This window comes from Mustela putorius, unplaced genomic scaffold, assembly GCF_011764305.1.
Source record: "Mustela putorius furo isolate JIRA1106 unplaced genomic scaffold, ASM1176430v1.1 tig00000095_pilon_pilon_pilon, whole genome shotgun sequence".
Lineage (NCBI taxonomy): Eukaryota > Metazoa > Chordata > Mammalia > Carnivora > Mustelidae > Mustela > Mustela putorius.
In genome coordinates, this window is record NW_025421280.1 from 37,518,636 (window position 1) to 37,538,389 (window position 19,754).

The window sequence follows — 19,754 nt, forward strand, 5'->3', positions numbered from 1 at the left end:
TCCCCTGTTCACCTCCTGTCCTCCCCCCGCCCCCACACAACTGGGAACCTCTAGGAAGTAAGTGGGGGCAACCATGCAGCTTGGCTCGTGTGTGTGTTCCCACCCCTGGATCACCATCCTGTGCGGCCTGGTATGTGGTGTTTGAAAACCCTGGTGGCCTCCATTTCTCCAGTTCGCAAGGTTTTTTTCAGGCAGCAGGGGTGGGTAAATGCTTGGTGCGCCAACCTGTCTGGGAGTCGAAGTCCAGCTGGAGAAAATGATCCAAGTGGGAAGAACTTTTGATTAATTTTTTTTAAGATTTTATTTATTTATTTGACAGACCGAGATCACACGTAAGCAGAGAAGCAGGCGGTGGGGGGGAGCAGTCTCCCCGCCGAGCAGAGAGCCCGATGCGGGGCTCGATCCCAGGACCTGGGATCATGACCCAAGCCGAAGGCAGAGGCTTTAACCCACTGAGCCATTCAGGCGCCCCGGACTTTGGATTAATTAATGAGTTGTGGTTGGTGAAGTTTTAAATGTCTTTAGCTTTCCCAGTTCGTCTTTTGCCACTCTGAAGGCTGATCTTGTTTCAAAAGCACATGTATTTTGATAGGATAAGGTAGAACCACTTCAATAACTAATTACAGCGAACCAACCATTTGTGAAGTAAAAACTATTGAAAAGAATTCTGGTGATTAGTTAACTGCTAGTTATTTTTGACAAATCATGTGGTGATTTATATGGAGGAATACGTGTCTTCTCTCACAAAGGTTGTCGGGGCCAAAGTGGTGACAAACGCCCGCAGTCCTGGAGCTCGGTGCTATGGCTTTGTCACCATGTCGACATCTGACGAAGCCACCAAGTGCATCAGCCATCTCCACAGAACGGAGCTGCACGGAAGGATGATCTCCGTAGAGAAGGTGAGGCGACTCACCTGCTGTAAGCCACTGAGCTCACGAGCAAGGGGACCCGGACCATGGGCCATTTCTAACCCATGTTGTATTTTAGGCCAAAAACGAACCGGCTGGGAAAAAGCTGTCTGACAGGAAAGAGTGTGAAGTGAAGAAGGAAAAATTATCTAGTGCTGACAGACATCATCCTGTGGAGATCAAAATGGAAAAGTAAAGTGATTATTTAAAACCTTTCTCTTTCTGTCGGGTCGTGGGGAGGGGCTGGTCCGGAAGAGGGCAGGTGGCAGCCCCAGGGTCACTGCAGAGGCACGTGGCCTCCTCGCCACAGGCAACCTCACTGGCTTCTCATGTATGTATCACATCTGCGCATCTTGCCACCACTTCCACGTCCGGGTTTCAGTAAGGGTCCCTGCGCGGTCCCCTGTACCTCTCCAAACTGTCTTTATGAGGAGCCTTAGTAAGTGTTTACGTCCAAACGACTCCATGAGCTTTTGAAAGAAAATAACACACCCGAAAGGAAAGAATAGTAATTTTACTTCACTAGTGTTCGGGGTCCTTGCACGACCCCTGCCACCGTGCAGTTGTTTCCTGATCCAGACTGGGGTTCTGCAGTCCTCGCTTTTTATCCCAGGAACTAACCTGATCTGGTGGCGAAAAGAAGGACCTCGAGCTACTAGTAGTTTGTGCGGTGTCTGGCATTGCCAAGTTTTGCTGTGTTTCCATCAAAACCGAAGCCTCCCGGGGTACCTATGAGTTTTCTGTGTTCCCCGGGGGGCACTTTGGCCTGGAACTTCTGGATCGGTGGGTCTGAGATGGCGTTTATAAAGGATGGAAATCGGGACTGGTCTTTCCAGAGCAGGCACTGCTTGATAATAATTTTCTCAAAGTCGTCGATGTGTCTTCTGGGGGAGGTAGATTTTGATGATGCTACTGACGGTGTAATTCTCAGGGCTGAGTACAGCAAGTTTACACTGTCAGGACCACTTACTCGTCCTCCCGGGCCACTCTCTCTAAAGACCGAGCCCTGTGCTGAGAATCGGTCCGTCTCACTGACTCCACTGGCTGTTGTTTCTTGTGTTAAGAAAGTGTATAGGTGAGTGCACGTGTGGACTTCACTGACACTCCTATGTGTACAGCTCCCGTTTTGAAAGGTTTAGTTGCTGGTCTTCATGCCAAAGAGGAGTCCTCAGGCCGGTGAGCAATGATGTCGGATTAAGCCTTTGTATATTTACAAACGAGACCTGTCTCAGAGACGTGTTCTGTCTGCCACGCTGAAAACTCCGCTGTGCTTGCAGACTACTGGTAGCTGCGCAGAGTTGTTCAGAGTTCTTGTGTTTTGGAATGCATTTTCTTTGTTGGTTTTCTGACCACATGGTGAGACGTATTTTCGGGAGAGAAAGGACGGGGTAAAAGCTCACCTGCATCACGTGGTCCACTCCATCCCTGGAAGGGTCCTAGGTCGCAGGGGGAACAGGCTCTGGAAAGGGAAGTGCCCGGCTGAAGGGCACCGAGCCCAGCTAGCGAGGGGCAAGGCCAGGATTCAGTCTGGGCTGGCTGCCCCCAGTGCGGGGGCACAGAACCAGCTGATGAACTTGGGATCAACTGGCTTCAAGTGGTCTGATTAGGAAGTTGAGTAATTCAAAATACATTTGAACAATACTTCTAGTAAACCTAAAAAAGGGTTTCTTTCGCTTTAAGAATTTCAAGATTCAGGGACACCTGGGTGACTCAGTCGGTTAGGCGTCTTCCTTGAGGTGGGGGTCATGATCCCAGGGTCCTGGGATTGAGCCTTGCAGCAGGCCTCTTGCTTGGCAGGGAGCCTGCTTCTGCCTCTATCTGCTGCTCCCCCTACTTGTGTGTGGATGCAGTCTCTGACAAATAAATACATAAAATCTTCAAAAAAAAAAATTTTTGTAGGTGCAGTAGTGAAATTGAAGGACTTTTCCAACGAAGTGGCTGGTCCTCCCCGGGTTGGATGAGTGATTTCCATGTGGTTGCTATTTGGAAAGTCCAGGCAAATGTCAAGTGTAATCCCACTACCCAAGGGTGGTCCTCTTCCGTGTATATTCCTCCAGCCTTTTCTCGTGCTTGTGTTTGTATTTTAGAAATTACTGTTTAACGTGGTGTCCAGAGAAGTTCCTTTGTGTCTGGGATGTGTCATGTGACTACAGACGGGCAGGGGGTCTCCTTGGAGAGAGAGGGCATCCCCCCCTCGAATAGCGGCAGATGCACATCAGATGTGACTTGTTATGGCTTTACTTGCAAGTGTGGTCCCCAAAAGCCATCTCTGTCCCATTAGAAGGGACATGGACTCCTGTAGCCATTGAGGGGAAGCAGATGCACGGGTATTACCTGTGACAAAGCCTAGGGGAGAGGTGCTGTAGTGCAGCAAGCCGAGTGCCGAACCAGCCTCGCTGAGCCTCGGCCCAGGCCTGGAACCCAGTGATTGACCGCAAAGGCCCCATGGTGGTCGTCCCAGGGCAATTGTTTGACGTACCTGTGGTATTTGGGGTTCTTGGGTTGTGTCTTTTTTTTTTTTTTTTTTTTTAAATATTTTATTATTTATTTGACAGAGATCACAAGTAGGCAGAGAGGCAGGCAGAGGGGAGGAAGCAGGCTCCCTGCTGAGCAGAGCCCGATGCGGGGTTCGATCCCAGATCCCTGAGATCATGACCTGAGCCGAAGGCAGAAGCTTAACCCACTGAGCCACCCAGGCGCCCCTGGGTTGTGTCTTTTTAAGCAGAACCAATATGCTAGAAACAAGTTCTTGATCCTGGTTACGCTGTCACTTATTATGGTGTGTGTTTACAGTGTAAAAAAAATTTTAGGGGCACCTGGGTGGCTCGGTTGGTTGAGCGTCCAACTCATGGTTTCGGCTCAGGCCATGATCTTAGGATCGTGAAATTCAGTCCCATCGAGCTCTGTGCTCAGCAGAATCTGCTTGGGCTTCTTTCCCTCTGCTCCTCCCTTGTTCGTTATCTCTCTCTCTTTTCTTGCTGTGGTATTTGGGGTTCTTGGGTTGTGTCTTTTTTTTTTTTTTTTTTAATATTTTATTTATTTATTTGACAGAGATCACAAGTAGGCAGAGGGGAGGAAGCAGGAAGTTTTTAAAAAACTTCTACTTAATAAAGTTTCCCTTGGGGCTCCTGGCTTGCTCCATTAGTGGCACATTCTGACTCTTGAGCTCAGGGTTGTAGGTTCGGGCCCCAGATCGGGTGTAGAGATGACTTAAAAATAAAAATAAAATCTTTAAAAAAGGATAAAGTTGGGACGCCTGGGTGGCTCAGTTGGTTAAGCAGCTGCCTTCGGCTCAGGTCATGATCCCAGCGTCCTGGGATCGAGTCCCACATCGGGCTCCTTGCTTGGCCGGGAGCCTGCTTCTCCCTCTGCCTCTGCCTGCCACTCTGTCTGCCTGTGCTCACTCTCTCCCTCTCTCTGATAAATAAATAAAATCTTTAAAAATAAATAAATAAAAAAATAAAAAAGGATAAAGTTTTCTTAAAGTGAATATTATTTTAATCTTTTTAAAAAATTTTTACTTACTCATTTGAGAGGGAGAGGGCATGAGCACAAGTTGGCAGAGAGGGGCCGAGAGAGAGGCAGATTCCAAGCTGAGTGTAGAGGACAACACGGGACTTGATGCCAGGCCGCTGAGATCACGATCTGAGTGAAAGCAGATGCTTAACCTACTGAGTGACCCAGGGGTCCCAAAGTGGGTATTATTTAAAAGAGGATGGCTCCGAGGTGCCTGAGTGGCTTGTTCGGTAGGCGTCTCTATTTTTGTGAAGGTGGTGAGCTCCGGGTCTGTAAGATTGAGCTCTAGGTTGGGCCACGCAATGGGCATGGAGTGCGCTTAGGATCTCCCTTTCCTTCTTCCTCTGCCCCTTCCCATTCACCAAACCCCCAACACACACACACACACTCTCTCTCTCTCCCTCTCCCTTTCTCTCCCTCAAAAAAAAAGATGATGGCTTTGTACTGTGGAAGCCGAGAGAAGAGTGAGCTAGGAGGGGTTTCCTTGGACAGCCTGAGTTGTAGGGAACAGAGGGCGGGGAGCGCTGGTTAGGGGACCCTGAGGGGCCCGTTTTTCCCGTCCTGGACCCTGGCACATGGTGGGCATTTAATAAGTGTGGAATTTAATTACCCGAGACAAACAGCGTTAGGGAACATGGGAGACAAGTGTGTGTGGCAGTAATGATTCAGTTCACTGTGTAGAATAAAGCCGGCTTCAGTGGAAACCTTACTGACAGGTTCTGTAGGAGCTGGCGCGTGGCGTGCCATTGTAGCTCCCCCAAAATGTGCAGCGGTGACCCGGTGCCGAGTGGAGGGCAGGGGGCCCGCTGCTCCGTGGCGCAGGCACCTCACATCCACGTGCTCTGCTTCCGTTCTGTTCTGTGCCGTATTTGGAAAAAATGTTTACACAAACTTAAAAACTCCATCCAGAGTGAAACGCGATAAATCAGTTTTTCACAGGCATTCTTCTCTACTTGGGAGTGTCTCTCACATGTGCCCGCGTGTCTGTCCTATACAGACCAGTGCGTCGAGCAGTGTGGAAAACTGTCCACGAGCCTCCGTGCTGCCTATTTCCGCGCGTAGCCGAGAACTCCGGGGGGCATGAGGGCCAGGTCCCAGGAGGGCATTAGATCATTTCCGCGGTTCCCCGGTAACTGTCCCTGTCCGCTTGCCGCCCGGCGGGTTGGTTTTGTGTGGGAGTCCTGATGACCTGCGGCCAGAGTCCCAGGAACACAAGCATGATGACCATGTTTTTAAACAGAACCGTGATTAAGAAGGAAGAGAAGATGGAGAAAAAGGAGGAAAAAAAGCCTGAAGACATTAAGAAGGAAGAAAAAGATGAGGATGAGCCGAAACCAGGGCCTACCAATCGCTCCCGCGTCACCAAATCAGGTGAGCGGAGCCTGCCGACGTCTCCGGGGGAGGGTAGAGCCTGGCGGGAGGCGCTGGCGGGAGGCGGGCGTGGGCCGAGGGAGCCAGCGAGGGCCTGTGCGCGGCCCGGCCGACTGCGGCTTCCGGGGACGGGCAGCCTTGAAAAGCAGCAGGACCTGGGGGTGGCCCGGCTTGTAGGAGTTGCTGCTGACATCGCACACCTGGAGGGGTTGCGCTCCGTGATTTATGGTCACTGGCGACTTGGGGACCAGGCTTGATCTTCCTGAGTACCTTTGGCAGCTGTGGGAGGAAGAGGTGGCCCCATTGTTGTCACAGATTTGATGCGGCTCTGCAGCTTGTTCCACGCCTGCAGACTGCCTTGAGGCGCCACAGAATGTTTTGTGGAAAAAACAAAACCCAGTTCTCCCCGCCCCCCCCCCCATAAAACAAACAAAACTCAGCCATCTGGAGCGTTGGAATTGGGTACAGCGCGTTACAAATTGGATCTTAAGCATTTGGGGTAATTTACTGGCAGTCTCATGAGGAACGTGTTTTTAAAATGTTCCTCAAGTATTGCAAATCTCCCCAAATCAATAATAGTCGCCGTGGTTAGAGTCTGGTTATTGTGTCGTCGAGGGGCAGAATCCATTTGGAAGCCTTTATTGCTGTACACGAATGAAGGGAAGCCCAGCCATCTGACTCCGAGCACAAGGGCCTGAGCTCTGCAGAGCTTTCCAGAATGTGGAGGAGGATGACAAAATGGAAAGTGGTTATCCTGGAGCCGCTAGGATTGAGCGTGCGGGTGAAGCCATCGGGTGGGTCGGGTGCGTGTGCTGCCGAACGCGCCTTGACTTCGGTTCACGGTGTATGTTGCGGGGAAACCAGAGCCGCTCCGTCCAGGTGAGCGAGGCCCGGTCAGGGCACACCAGCGGCCTCCTGTCCACGGTGCTCGCTGCAGGTCAGGACGAGCGGGGAGGGGAGATGCGGAGGCTCCGGGGTTCGCTTGAGTCACTCGAGGAAGCTGCGAGAATCCCCTGGCAGCCTGGCCACGGCCCGCCGTCGGGAAGCGGGGCTGTGGGCAGGTGCACAGAGCGCTGTTTTCTCCCTGAAGGAAGCAGAGGAATGGAGCGGACGGTCGTGATGGACAAATCGAAAGGAGAGCCGGTCATTAGCGTCAAAACCACAAGCAGGTCAAAAGAGAGAGTAAGTATTGTGTGTTTCCTGCGTCAGGTCCCTGCGCGTTTGTGGGTGGTTGAAGGACCGCGTGGATTCAAGTTAGGAAAACCGCATCGAAGTGTTCTTTGAAGTGCTCAGAGGCACGTTCCTCCCTGTTGAGGCTGGATGTGCGCACCCAGGGTTGGGTTCTACGGCGTGTTTCAAAACTGTGCTTAGTGTTTTTCCTTTCCGTGATGTATTGACCCTTTGCTGGTTCTCTGTGGGATTATACCATCTTCTAGAAGGAAACCGGTTCACAGCCCACCATGGGGTGGGACGGGCAGGACCCAGGCTGTTCAAGTCGGAAGGTGGGCTCTGCTGTGTGGCTGACCTGTGCTGGCCAGTCCCCTTCTTCTGGGACGTTCATGGGGAAGAAAAGGGGAGTCCACTGCAAAACCGACTTCCACGTTGTCAGAGAACGGGCCTCCGTGTCGTAAGCGGCACACAGCTGGACAGACCGGTGGCTTCTCCTTTTGTTTTTTTTCCCCCACCCTGGAAAATGAAACCCTCTGCTTACCACCTGAAGGTTCTGGCTAAAACATTCCTGAGGAGAGTTGTCCTCTTAGAACAAACACAGAGCGAACGGTGTTCATCTAAGAACGCTTCATTGTGACTTCTGCAGTGAACGTTTGCTTTCTTGAATACAGTCATTTCTAAAGTCATGTTTCTTATGGGCTACGTGAAAACTGTAAAAATTTAGAACTACAAAATAGAGAAATCTAAAGAAAGCCCCCCCAAAACCCTATAAACTTAGCAGCTGAAAAGCTCTGAAGTTAGAAAAAATAAATAGGAATAAAGTCTGCGAAATTAGAATCTTGAGATCACATAGGAGGACAACGTGAGAACAGAAGCCTCTTTTCCTCTCACGTGGACTCCTCACACTTCCTTTCCAAGGGCATCACATGCGTGACGCAGCATGCACACTCTATTTCCAAATAATTACGGAGTCACAGAAAGTTGCCAAAATAGTATGGAGATACATGTACCCATCACCCTGCTTCCCCCAGGGATTTCCGCTCACATAACTATAGCCCAGTTTCAAAGCCAGGGACGGTGACATTGGTTTGCGGGGTGTGCGTGAGTGGAGTGCCAGGACTTTCAGGTCCTGGTGGAGTCTCACGTGAGCACCACTGCCCTCAAGATCCAGGGCCATCCAGTCACCATAGAGCTCTCCCCGCTCGTGACCTGCCCCACCGGCCCAGCCCCAGCCCCAGCCCCGGGAAGCTAAGCTGTTCTCTGCCCCCATCTCTAGAATGTTGTCCTGGTGAGACTGTAGCACACAACCTCAGGGTGGTGCCCTTGGAAGCTGTCCGGGGTGTGTGTGTGTGTGTCACGTGCACGCTTTTCCGGCTGCACTGTGATCCTCTTTCCTGGTCCCTCGTTTAGGGACACTCACTGGTGTCATAGCTCCTGTCGAGGACTGCTGTGGGGCAGCATTTGTGGACATGGGCCATGCCGGGCTCTGGGTCTCTAGGTGCTGAGGAGCACAGATGTTCCTTGGGACGGGTGTTCTCCGAGCGCCCTTCAGAAAGGAAACAGGATGCTACGGTCCCTCGGTGTGTAGAGCGCGCCGGGCTGCGGGGACGTGGGAGGCCCACTGGGAGCCCAGGGCCCGACTGGGAGACTCCGGCGTGCCTCGCCTGGGCGCCCCCCGGCCTTTGGTTGTGTGATTAGACTCCAAACTTGGCCCTCTGTCAGGCGGAGTGTCATCTTGGTGTTTGGGTTCTGGTCTTTCTTTGTGATGAGATCGTCCCCTCTGTGCTCCTCTTTTTTTTTCAGCAAAATCCTCTGTTTCTAACTACGGCTTGTCTTTTTCTTGGGTTGGTCCTCAAGGTAATTAAGAAAATAACCTGAGGACGTTTTTAAAAATGTTTACCAAGCCCCTTCCCTAGAGACCGGGGGCAGGGGGGCTGCAGGACACACAGGTGTCCCACGCTGTGAAAGCTTTCCGAGAGGGTGATCGTGGCCAGCTTGGGCATCCTAGCCCCTGAGAGCCTCAGAGATGAGAGTCGGTGGGCAGCGTTGCCTGCCTCACCCGGGGAGGGAACAGCACGGCGGTTGCCCGGGAGTGGTCATCGCCCAGCAGGAGGAGCTCCTCTGCACGGCAGAGCTAGCTACTTCCTCTGCTAGCTACTTCGGCCTGTGGGGTTTGAAGGCCTGAGGCGGCAGGTGAGACGCGAGCGGTGAGGCCCACCGTCCAGCGGGGCGGCCAGGATACATGTGCCCGCGGCTCCGTGGGGCCTTGTTCTAGACGGTGCGGAGTCCTTAGCTCTGCTGGGCAGGGAGAGCTGCCTGCAGTTTTTGTGAGGTGTCCCCCCTCCTTGCTCTCCGGTGACCCCCATGATTGCGGTGTGAGAAGGCAGTTCTCCCAAGCGAGCAGTGCCTCTGGGCTGTGGGTGAGCTGAACTGCCTCCTGGGCCTTCCTGGAAGCCATGGGGACAGAGGAATTTTAACCTACCCCAGAGAAACGCGTATCTAACTTCCACTGTGCACCGGCTGCATTTTTCTGACGAGAATGAACCAATTTCGGTAAACAGAGCTCCAAGAGTCAGGACCGCAAATCGGAAAGCAAAGAGAAGAGAGACATCTTATCATTTGATAAAATCAAAGAGCAGAGGGAGCGCGAGCGCCAGAGGCAGCGGGAACGCGAGATCCGAGAGACGGAGAGGCGGCGGTGAGTGGGGCCCGGCAGGCCGGCAGGTGGGTGGTCTCGTCCGGGGGCGCTCTGCCCTTCTCCCCAAGCCAGTGTCCTGTCTGGCCCAGGCTTGCTGGCTGCCTGCTGTTAGCCGAGGTGAAAGGCGAGGGTCAAGAGCAGTCGTGGTCAGCCTCGACATGACGTTTGTCAGAGCTGGTTTCATTCGAGACCTGACGCTTACCCGACTGAGCCGCGCAGGTGCTCGCTCTCTGCTATGTGGCGAGTGCCCTGGCCCGGGGAGCGGGCTCACCCGTGTGTGGCCTGGATGGAAGGGCCCCCGGCTTCAAGGTCTCATAGTCGTCCTGCTGCAGCCCCACATGCATAAGAGCAGAAATGCAGCCAGGGGGCGTGGCACGTTTATTAGAGACGGTACGCACCGGAGCGGCATCTTTGCTCAAGTGCCGTTTGTGGCGGCCTCGGTCACACACGACATTCTTTGCCACGTTTACCTCCTGTTTAGGAAGATAGTTTCTGGAAGTTGGCCTCTTCCCAGTTCTGCCTTCTGCCTTTTTCCGTCTAAGGCCCCCTTGTCATTTTTCTTCATACCTCACTTAGCGAAACGAAAGCTTTGTGTCACGGTGTGGGCGATCTTGCTTGAGTGGAAGCGGGATGTATAGAAACTTCTACGGTTACACTCCGTCTGCTTTCCGACATAGGGGGCCGCTTGCATCTCTGTTTACGCGGCCTTAGGAAGTAAAGACGCCGTTGGCTCTCTTTGTTTCCCAGTGGCCCACGCTGGCCTTGGAGCTTCCCAGTCCCCGGGCTGGGTGGGCGGTGCGGCAGCAGCTCCCTTTGCAGGTGCAGAGGGGGCATCTCCCGTGCCCCGGAGCCCCGGTGCGTGGTGGCTGATGACCCAGCCAGGCCCCATACCTCTGACCACCGCAGTGCGCCTGCAGCTTCCCGGGTCCGCTGGAAGAGGCAGGGTCCCTAGAAAGTGCCGCCTTCTGGCGGGGAAGGTGGGAAGAAAGAAGGCCTTGCTCCGGGGTCCCCCTGTGCCCCGCAGCCTTCATGGCCGCGGCTACCCCCGGTTCTCTTCTCTCCCCTGTAACCTGTGACTTCACTTTGTGCCTGTGAGCCAAGCCCTCCTGGCCTGTGCCCCCCCCCCCCCCTCCCTGGGCAGGAGTGACAGGTTCACTCCTGGCTTGGCTCTAGCCACAAAGGAGGGAGCGTGGATTTTGCGGCCCAGGCGCACAGCTCCAGGCAGTGGGGGTCGCGCCTGTCGCCGGGTCTCCGGTCACCCGGCAGGGAAGTCAGCGCAGCCCTCCATGTCCCAGCAGAGAGCGGGAGCAGCGCGAGCGGGAGCAGCGCCTGGAGGCTTTCCACGAGCGCAAGGAGAAGGCGCGGCTGCAGCGGGAGCGCCTGCAGCTCGAGTGCCAGCGGCAGCGGCTGGAGCGGGAGCGCATGGAGCGCGAGCGGCTGGAGCGGGAGCGCATGCGCGTGGAGCGGGAGCGGCGCAAGGAGCAGGAGCGCATCCACCGCGAGCGCGAGGAGCTGCGGCGCCAGCAGGAGCAGCTGCGCTACGAGCAGGAGCGGCGGCCCGTGCTGCGGAGGCCCTACGACGACGGGCGGTGAGCCTCCCTGCTTTCCCTGCGGAGCCTGGCGCCCCCGGACGCCTACGCAGGACTCTCAGCCGCCACAAGCTCCAGCTCCTGGGGCCTGGGGTCCGTGGTCCCGGGGCTGGGCAGCGGTTTCCCTGACTTGTCCCGTGGAGAATCTCGATAGTTGCCCCTTGGTGAGGTTTGCGGCGCTCGTTGAGGCCACGCCTGTCTTCACAGCGCAGTTCCCTGCGGGGCGTAACCGCCTGCCAGGTGCCGGGCGTGGGGCGGGCGAGCCTTCGGTGGGGCCCGTGGGCGCCAGGGCCGCCAGTCGGCCGGTAGAGGGAGAGCGCGGAATGGCGCTGTAGAACAGGAAATTGCCTTCCCGTTCACGAAGTAGGTTTATTGGTCTTCAGCCCCTCTGAGCTGGTTAATGGACGGTCACCTGTCACCACCACCACCACCACCACCACCACCCCACCCCCACCCCCCACCCCCCACCCCCCACCCCCGTGAGCCCAGTGTTCTGGGGAGGATCAGGAAGAAGATAATTGGGTGCCATCCCGAGCTGTATGTAGTTCACTAATCACCCCGTCTGATTCCCTTTGCTCTTGCAAAAAACTCAGAGGGAGGTTCAGGTTCCCGTAGAAGACAGGAAGGGGGAAATGTGGCAGCTCGGAATGGCGATGCAGAGGAATCAAATATTTCCTTTCACTTGCATCTGGGCTCACCCGGGGATCAAGGTGTTAACAGCCTTGTGATACAATTAGCTCCCAGCAGCCCTCCTTTCAGGGCTGTCAGATGAGAATGCGGGCATGCCTCTTGGCAGTTTGGGGGATTTTAATTTATCAAATCAAAGCAATAATGGTTGAATGTTTAGAGATTAGCCCTGCAGGACATTTTAAACGCTGCTGGGTCTGGAGAGAGCTCCCCTCCCCACCTCTACCTCCTTCCATTTTTTCTTCATTCTTTGTCATAATTGAAACTCATGTCCTTTTAAAAATAAAAAACAGGCGAGATGATGCTTATTGGCCGGAAGGCAAGCGTGTGGCCATGGAGGACAGGTACCGTCCCGACTTCCCTCGCCCTGATCACCGCTTCCATGACTTTGACCATCGAGACCGGGGCCAGTACCAGGACCACGTGGCTGACAGGTCAGCACCATCCTCTCTTGCAGCTGTGGACGGAGCCACCTCAGCTCGACGCAGGGATGGGTCTCTGTCCTCTGACATCTCATTTACTCGTGAGGCTCCCCGCAGCTGGCTAGCCTGCTGCACGTGGGACTTACAGGGTCACGCCTGCAGCAGGATGTGGGACTCAGGTCCCTTAGGGCATCCCCAGCTCATTTCACGCAGTGCCCTCTTCACGGATTGGTGGAGTCTGGGGGCAGTTCTGAGCCTCCACTCTCCTGGGCCCCACACTCTGGGCCTCACAGCTCCCAGGACTCTCCCGGCCACCCCTCCATTGAGGCAAGCCCCTTGGGAAGCAGGGTTTCAAGGAGGGTATGCCCAGCCCCTTTGTACGGGGAGGAAGCTGTTTAGAGAAAGAGCCTTTGCAGGCAGAGTGGCCAGAGTCCACGTCCCCAAGCCTTGCTGACCAGCACAGGCTCCTCTGCCAGCACGCCCAGCTGAGAACTGACCAGCATGCAGGAAAGTTCTTGTTGCCTGGCTGGGTGGCTTAAAGGTTTGAGAAGGTTTTTTTAGCCAGGCCCTTTTAAAGAAATAGTAATTCTATATATATGTGTATGTGTGTGTGTGTGTGTGTCATTTTAAAAGAGAAATCTATATAGTTCATTAGAAAGGCAGCCCTCAGTTTTCTAGTTTAAGAGGTCGTGTGTGTGTGTGTGTGTGTCATTTTAAAAGAGAAATCTATATAGTTCATTAGAAAGGCAGCCCTCAGTTTTCTAGTTTAAGAGGTCTCTATCTGGGTTTCTCATCGTGCTCCCCTGGGCTGCATATGCCTGGGCCGTTTCACCGTTCATTAGCTCTTCAGTAAGGAAGGGAGCGCAGGGAGAGGCGGGCCGAGAAGCCACTTGTGTAATGAATGGGGGTTTGGAGGTTTGGTGTGAATCACGTGTATTGGATCAAACCAGAGGTTGGGGACCCTCTAAGGCTTCTCTGGTAGACCTTGGATTTTGTCGCCAGGCCACAGATAAATGAGGCATGGGCTAGGTGGGGTGGGTTGCTGCCTCTGAGATCGCTCCAAGGGAATTCAGTTCAGTGAAATCTTTATTCCCACCTTCTTAGGCCGCAGCTTCACTCCCGTCCTCAGGGAGAAGGCTTTAGATGCAAGCCAGCTTTGTTTCACAGGCCAGTAAATTACAGTTCTTACTGGGTGGAATGGAATAAGTACCCCAATTGTGAAACTTGTGTGTGGGGCCTGCCATAGGTGGTCTGGTGCCACCGGCAGCCATTGGAACGAGGTATTTCCCTTTTGCAGGAGGGAAGGTTCAAGGTCAGTGATGGGAGAGCGAGATGGGCAAGTAAGTAAAATCCAGACCCCAAGCCTGGGGCGCACCTGCTTCTGTGCTGCGGGGGGGGGTGGGGGGGGTGGACATGTCCGTTCTGACCAGTGAGTGGAAGTATATGTGACTGATTATTTTCTGATTAGTGTGTCTGTGTGTTTCTTGAATACGTAGGGTTTGTTTTTGTTTAATTGCATTTGGTGGAATCTGCGAGTGTTTCTGGATCGCCCACTTGTTTAGAGGGTCTTTGAGTCTCAGTACTGTGAGCTGCCCCACGATACCCCACTCAGGGGCTTAGCCCATGAGGTGTTTTTGCCCATGTTGGTGTGGGGGGGTCCCTGTGTCTCTGGTGCTCTGCAGAGGGCTCCTCAGAGAAGAGGGTAGTCCTCCAGGAGAAAGGGGGTGAGCGTCGGAATCATGTTCTTTCAAGCCAGCAGTGTGGTTTTTGAGGGAACGTGGGATGACTCCGTCCCGCTGCAGCGTGCTGGGTCCCGGAGCACAGGATTGGTTGGCCAGAGCAGAGTGGTTCCTGTCTGCCTTGCTGTCTCTGGTCACAGGGAGAGGCCGCTGACCACCCTGGGGGTGTGGGAGGGGCCCTCCTGTCACCAGCAGGAGGAGCTGTCCTGATTCTTCCCGGGAAGACTCTAAGGGACTCTCCGCAGAGGACCCTTCAGCGCCATAAAGTGCGGGGCTTTCCACGTGCACGGGGCTGGAGTGGCCTCTGCTGGCACTAGGCGTGGTGCCAGAGATGGGCTGTAGGGGCGCCTAATGGTTCGTACGTCGGAGGGGACTGGGAGGCAGGAAGCCCCATTCGGGTTCCCGTGGCGCTGTCAGGGTAGAAGAGCGTGTCCGGCGAGATGGGGTCAGGAGGGGCCTGGGCAGGTCCTCTCAGAACCGCCTCCCGGCCGGCTACACCAGACTCACAGGCCTGTCTGAGAGTGACATGGCTAGAGTCGCCTTGTCCCTCTTATGCCTTCCAGCACTACTCAGACGACCGCCATGGACACGGAGGACCGCCAGAGCGCCACAGCCGGGACTCCCGGGACGGCTGGGGGGGTTACGGCTCCGACAAGAGGATGAGTGAGGGCCGGGGACCACCGCCTCCACCCAGGTTAGCAGATGGGCCGGCCGGTTTGGTTTGCCCCCAACAGTCCTTCCCCACACGCCTCAGCCCCTAGGCACAGGAGCCCCCGCCTGCTGACAGCCCTGGAGCCTCTCTTATACTTGCCCCGGGATCCTAGCGAATAGAGAGGCTCTGCACCCCGACCCCTGCCCCCCAGTCCCTTGTAGGCGTTTGCGGGGGGGCTGCTTGTCAGAAGGTTCTGCCTCCCTGAGGTGCGTTTTTGGGTGTGGAGCAGAGGGCAGCACCGTTTTGCTAGATCGATGTGAAGTGCTTTCCCGAGCACCCTACTTAGGACTCGGTCCTGGAACACCACATAGTCCGTTCTGCCTTAAGTACCAGCGGGAAGCAGGACCAGGAGAACTCCGGCAGACGAAAGGGAGCTGTGAGCGCTGTCACCCTCTGGCTGGGCGACAGCCACCTGTGCATGTGGGGCAGCCAAGCAGTCACCCTTGAGGACAGGTGTCAGGGGCTCGGATGGCCTCCTCGTCGCATGTCTTAGAACATGGGTCAGCCTGGGCCTGGGCGCCGCTGGTGGTGGTTGCCGCCCGCACTCCGGGACCCTGTGTGGGCTCGCAGTCCCTGGAGCTTCTCTTTTTCGAAACCACTTGCTTGAGCCACAGTCCTGCGCCGTAGAGGTGCCTCCTTTGAAGCCACGGCTGCTAGTATGTTCAGAGCCATACACTCATCCCCGCCGCCCACTATAGAACGTTGTCATCACCCCCAAAGGACCCTCAGTTCACGGTCCTCCCCATTCTGCCTCCCCCTGCCCCGGCTCCTGCGGATCCAGTCCGAGTCTGGATTTGCCTGCCCTGGGCATTTCGCGTGAGTTGAAATCCCATTATATGGCTCACGGCTGTCTTCTCTCCCTGTCGTGTTGGCAGGGCTTAGCCACGCTGTCTCACGGGTCAGAGCTGCATTCCTTTCTTTGGCTCAGTAATGTGCCACGTGTGCAGAGACCACGTTTTATTTCTCTGCTCACCAGCGGGGGGACATGGGCCGTTCCACCTTGGGGCTCGCACAGAGCCGTGCTGCAGTGTGTGTTCCAGTTTTTCCGTGAACACGTTTCCCGCTCCCTTGGGCAAATGGGCAGGGATGGATGCGGCGGGTCCCACGGTCACCGTGCGCTGTCCTGTTTTACTTTCTCGAACTGGCCACACGCAAGGATCCCTATTTGTCTACATCCTCAACAGCTCTTCCCATCTGTCCTTTGGACACAGGCCAGCCTCATGGGTGGTGCAGGGGTCTGACAGCTGACGCGCTTGCTTGTCGCAGTGGCCGAGCTGAACTCCCGTTCGTGTGTGTGCTGGCCACGTGCGTGTCTTTGGAGGCGTGTCCTCATATTCTGCCCTCTTAGGAACCCTCAGTATAGGGCAGGATCAGCCGGGCCACAGCCTCCCCGTAGAGGCATGCGGGGACACTTACGTATCTGTTTTCTGTTTTGACGCAGGGGTGGACGTGACTGGGCAGAGCACAGTCAGAGGCTAGAAGAGCATCCGGAGCGCGCGTGGCCGGGCTCGGTGGACGCAGGCACGGCAGGCAGGGAGCACGCGCGGTGGCAAGGTACGGGCTGAAGGAGGGCCGCACGTTTCCAGGACACTCCGGGGCGCACTCCCTCCCGGCAGTTGCTAAGGCTTCCAGGGGCTTCTGAGAAAAGTGTGTGCAAACACTTTCCTTTCTTCCCAGGTGGTGAGAGGGGCCTCTCCGGACCCTCGGGGCCAGGACACATGGCAAATCGGGGCGGGATGTCGGGGTAAGGAGTTTGTCCCTGCTCCTCCTTCCCTTTCCTATTTTTGCATGTTTGATCAGCTTGCTGGTTTGAGTGTTTAGACAACAAGCCCCCAGAGCGGCTCTGGGCAGCCCCCACAAGTCACACTCCCCAGGCGCCCGGAATGCGGTCCGTGATGAGGACTGCTCCCACCTGGAAAAAGCCAGACGGGCTCTAAAGGCTGCAGAGCCCTCTGCTGCCCCACATAACGAGGAAAGCGTACAGCACTTCAAGGGGACAAAACGTGTGTCTCTGTTCGTAGGCGAGGCGGCTTTGCACAAGGCGGGCATTCCCAGGGCCACATGGTGCCCGGCGGCGGACTGGAAGGTGGAGGACTGGCTGGCCAGGAGCGGGGCAGCCGAGTCCCGCACCCCCACCCCCACCCGTACCCCCACTTCACCCGCCGCTACTAAGCCCCACTCACTCTGAGCGTCCAGGTAGGCAGACGTACTGTTGACTCTGCCCGAGTCACCTTGAACTTGTGGAACCTTTTAAGAAACAAAAGCAAATCCTGCCACCATGTTGTAGCTCAATACAATGTGAATTCACTTTTTTTTTTTTTAAATAAACGTGTTCTCTGCCGTTTTTAAGACAAGATTTCTGTTAACGAGGCATTCCATTTTCCATTAATAAAAGTTTATGGTTCGCACTCGTGTGTGTCACGGTGACTGCGGGGCCGAGGGCAGTGCCCACCTCAGCAGCGGCCTCGTGCCTTTGGGCCCGTCTGAGTCCCCCCAACAGCCCTGCGTCTCCCCCCTACGCCTGCCACAGATGAGGAACCGGGTGGATTGCAGTACGGGCAGGGCCAGGATCCGAATTAGAAATTCTTCATGGCGGTGGGTCTGCATCGTGGGGGCCTCAGACCAGTCACCTTGCTCCTCACGCTGGTGTGCCTGAGGTGAGGGGGGCTCTGATGATGGTGTGCCAGGTTTGGGGGTCTGGCTGAGGGCAGGCCCTGCTTGGTACAGGGGCTTGATCACCCCATTTTTCTGGAAATACAAATTAATAGGTAATTTCTCACATGTGATTACTAGGCTCCTGGCTGGCCCTCAGTGCTGGGCACGGCCCCTCTGTCCCAGGCCCCTCCAGCGTGACCCCAGAGAGCAGCTGAGCTGTGGCTGGCGGGGAGCTTGGGTGACCACAGGCTCATCGGGGTACCCAGAGGCCAAGCCTGTCCCTCCCCCCACCCCTATAAATGGGGTGGACCTGGGGGCAGGCAGGAGGACAACCCACGAATCCTGGCCCTGTTCCGGAGTGGGGAGAGTTAACCCCCCAGCGTCCCCTGCCAGGCATCTGGATTCCCTCCCTCCAGAACTAGGACAGCCGCCCCGCAGGCTACCGAACAATTGCCAGTTCTCCCGGAGTAGCCTGGGTTCCCGCTGGGGTGTTTAGCTTTAAAAGAGCAATCTGAAAGTCCTCCCCAGCCTGCCGCGGAAGCCGAGCGTTAAAGGCAGGTCAGCTCTGGCCCTTGGTGTCCTCTGAGTCGCACCGAGGACATGCCACGTGAGCTTCCCCCGCCACGGGGGCTCTCAGAGTCATTCTCCAGTGACAGGATGCCGTCTCCACGGTGCCTCCTGCACGGGGCCCGTCTCTTCTCCACAAGCCAGAGCCTGGAAATTGGGGTCTGAGCTCACCATGTGGGGTGATAAAAGCCAGACTCAGCCTGGGGTTGTGGGTGAGACCCGTTTTGAGATCTTGTCCCCAGCGGCCGTGAAGCGACCCCTCTCCAGGAGGTAGGAGTGACTGACGTCCAGGAGCAAGACCAAGGGCCCTCCACCTCGAGTGTTGCCGCCAAGCTGCCTCACAAGTAGGCAGAGAGGCAGGCAGAGAGAGGAGGAAGCAGGCTCCCCGCTGAGCAGAGAGCCTGATGTGGGGCTCAATCCCAGGACCCTGAGATCATGACCTGAGCCGAAGGCAGAGGCTTTAACCCACTGAGCCACCCAGGCGCTCCCAGACTTGTTCTTAACATAGGTAAAATCTGGGCATTTGCTGGGGCTGTCATAGCACAGTGCTGGAAACGATACTCTCTCACCGTCCCAGAGACCAGAAGTCTGGGTCAAGTTTCCCTCCGAGGCTATGACAGAATCTGTCCCATACCCTCCCAGCTTTGGGGGTCACCGGCAAACTTTGGTGGTGTCCCTTGTCTTGTTGACGTGTCACCTTGATCTCTGCCTGTCAGTGACCAGATTTCCCCTTTACTCTAAGTACACCAGTCACGTGGGTCGGGGCTCGTCTCCAAATACAGCCACCTTCTAAGGTCCTGGGGCCAGCACCTGAACATGGGAGTTTTGCCGGGGTGCAACTTCCCGGTAAATGGAGGGAAAATTGCTATTATCAAGTCCGGGACCTTCCCTAGAGTTACCCCACTCTATGGACAGGCTACTAGGGTGTCTCTGCCTCCCCACCACCTTCATGCAGGGTCAGAGCTGTGTGCAGGTGTGCGGCTGAGAGCCCCATCATGCCAGGCCCAAGCGTCTTCCTGCCGGAGTGCACAGTATCTGTTATAAACTGTTTTCCTATTTTTTCTGTTTGTGTCTGATAACCCACCTTACTTTGTTTTGTTTTTAAACAGTGTGTAGTTAGATTATGTTAGGTCAGATTTTTATTCCAGGAGAGAAAAGGGAAGTAGAACCAACTCTGTGTTTGTATTTTAAATTTTTAAAGATTTTTTTTTTTTTAATTTATTCTTCAGAGAGAGAGGGAGAGAGCGAGCACAGGCAGACAGAATGGCAGGCAGAGGCTGAGGGAGAAGCAGGCTCCCTGCTGAGCAAGGAGCCCGATGTGGGACTCGATCCCAGGACGCTGGGATCATGACCTGAGCCAAAGGCAGCTGCTTAACCAACTGAGCCACCCAGGCGTCCCTGTATTTTAAATTTTTGACCATTTTTTGTAAACACAGCGTTTAGGTCTGTGATCCGTCAGTCCTCTGTAGCACCCAGTGCTCACCGGAACACGTACCTCCCTGATGTCCAGCACCCAGTAACCCCATCGCTCCGCCTCCTCCCCCCAGCAACCCTCAGTTTGTTTCCTGCAATTAAAGAGTCTCACGGTTTGTCTCCCACGTCTGTGTTCTGAAGGGGCTGCTCATGGGCACGGGTTGTTGGCATCTTCGGCTCCACTGAACGTTCATGGCCACGTGTTTGCCTACACACCTGTTTCCCATTCTGGGTAGACACCTAGGCC

At 55.3% G+C, this 19,754-nt stretch overlaps 1 protein-coding gene across 5 annotated transcripts in view; it reads left to right on the plus strand.

The window, feature by feature from the left end:
- The window catches only part of SAFB2 (scaffold attachment factor B2), a 31,826-nt gene extending 14,606 nt beyond the window's left edge, over positions 1-17,220 (plus strand). For 2 of the 5 annotated variants that reach the window (XM_004771505.3, XM_004771506.3), the window contains exons 10-22: positions 750-899; positions 988-1,100; positions 5,665-5,795; positions 6,886-6,977; positions 9,527-9,663; positions 10,962-11,252; positions 12,233-12,373; positions 13,466-13,528; positions 13,659-13,701; positions 14,664-14,794; positions 16,254-16,366; positions 16,490-16,556; positions 16,834-17,220. In XM_004771505.3, coding sequence (XP_004771562.2) covers positions 750-899; positions 988-1,100; positions 5,665-5,795; positions 6,886-6,977; positions 9,527-9,663; positions 10,962-11,252; positions 12,233-12,373; positions 13,466-13,528; positions 13,659-13,701; positions 14,664-14,794; positions 16,254-16,366; positions 16,490-16,556; positions 16,834-16,984 — 1,623 coding nt within the window. In that variant the 3' untranslated portion in view covers positions 16,985-17,220. Of the gene's footprint in view, positions 1-749; positions 900-987; positions 1,101-5,664; positions 5,796-6,885; positions 6,978-9,526; positions 9,664-10,961; positions 11,253-12,232; positions 12,374-13,465; positions 13,529-13,658; positions 13,702-14,663; positions 14,795-16,253; positions 16,367-16,489; positions 16,557-16,833 lie in introns of those variants that run through there. The other 3 variants (XM_013045314.2, XM_004771507.3, XM_045085979.1) reach the window with 2 other exon arrangements.
- Positions 17,221-19,754: the final 2,534 nt, after the last annotated feature.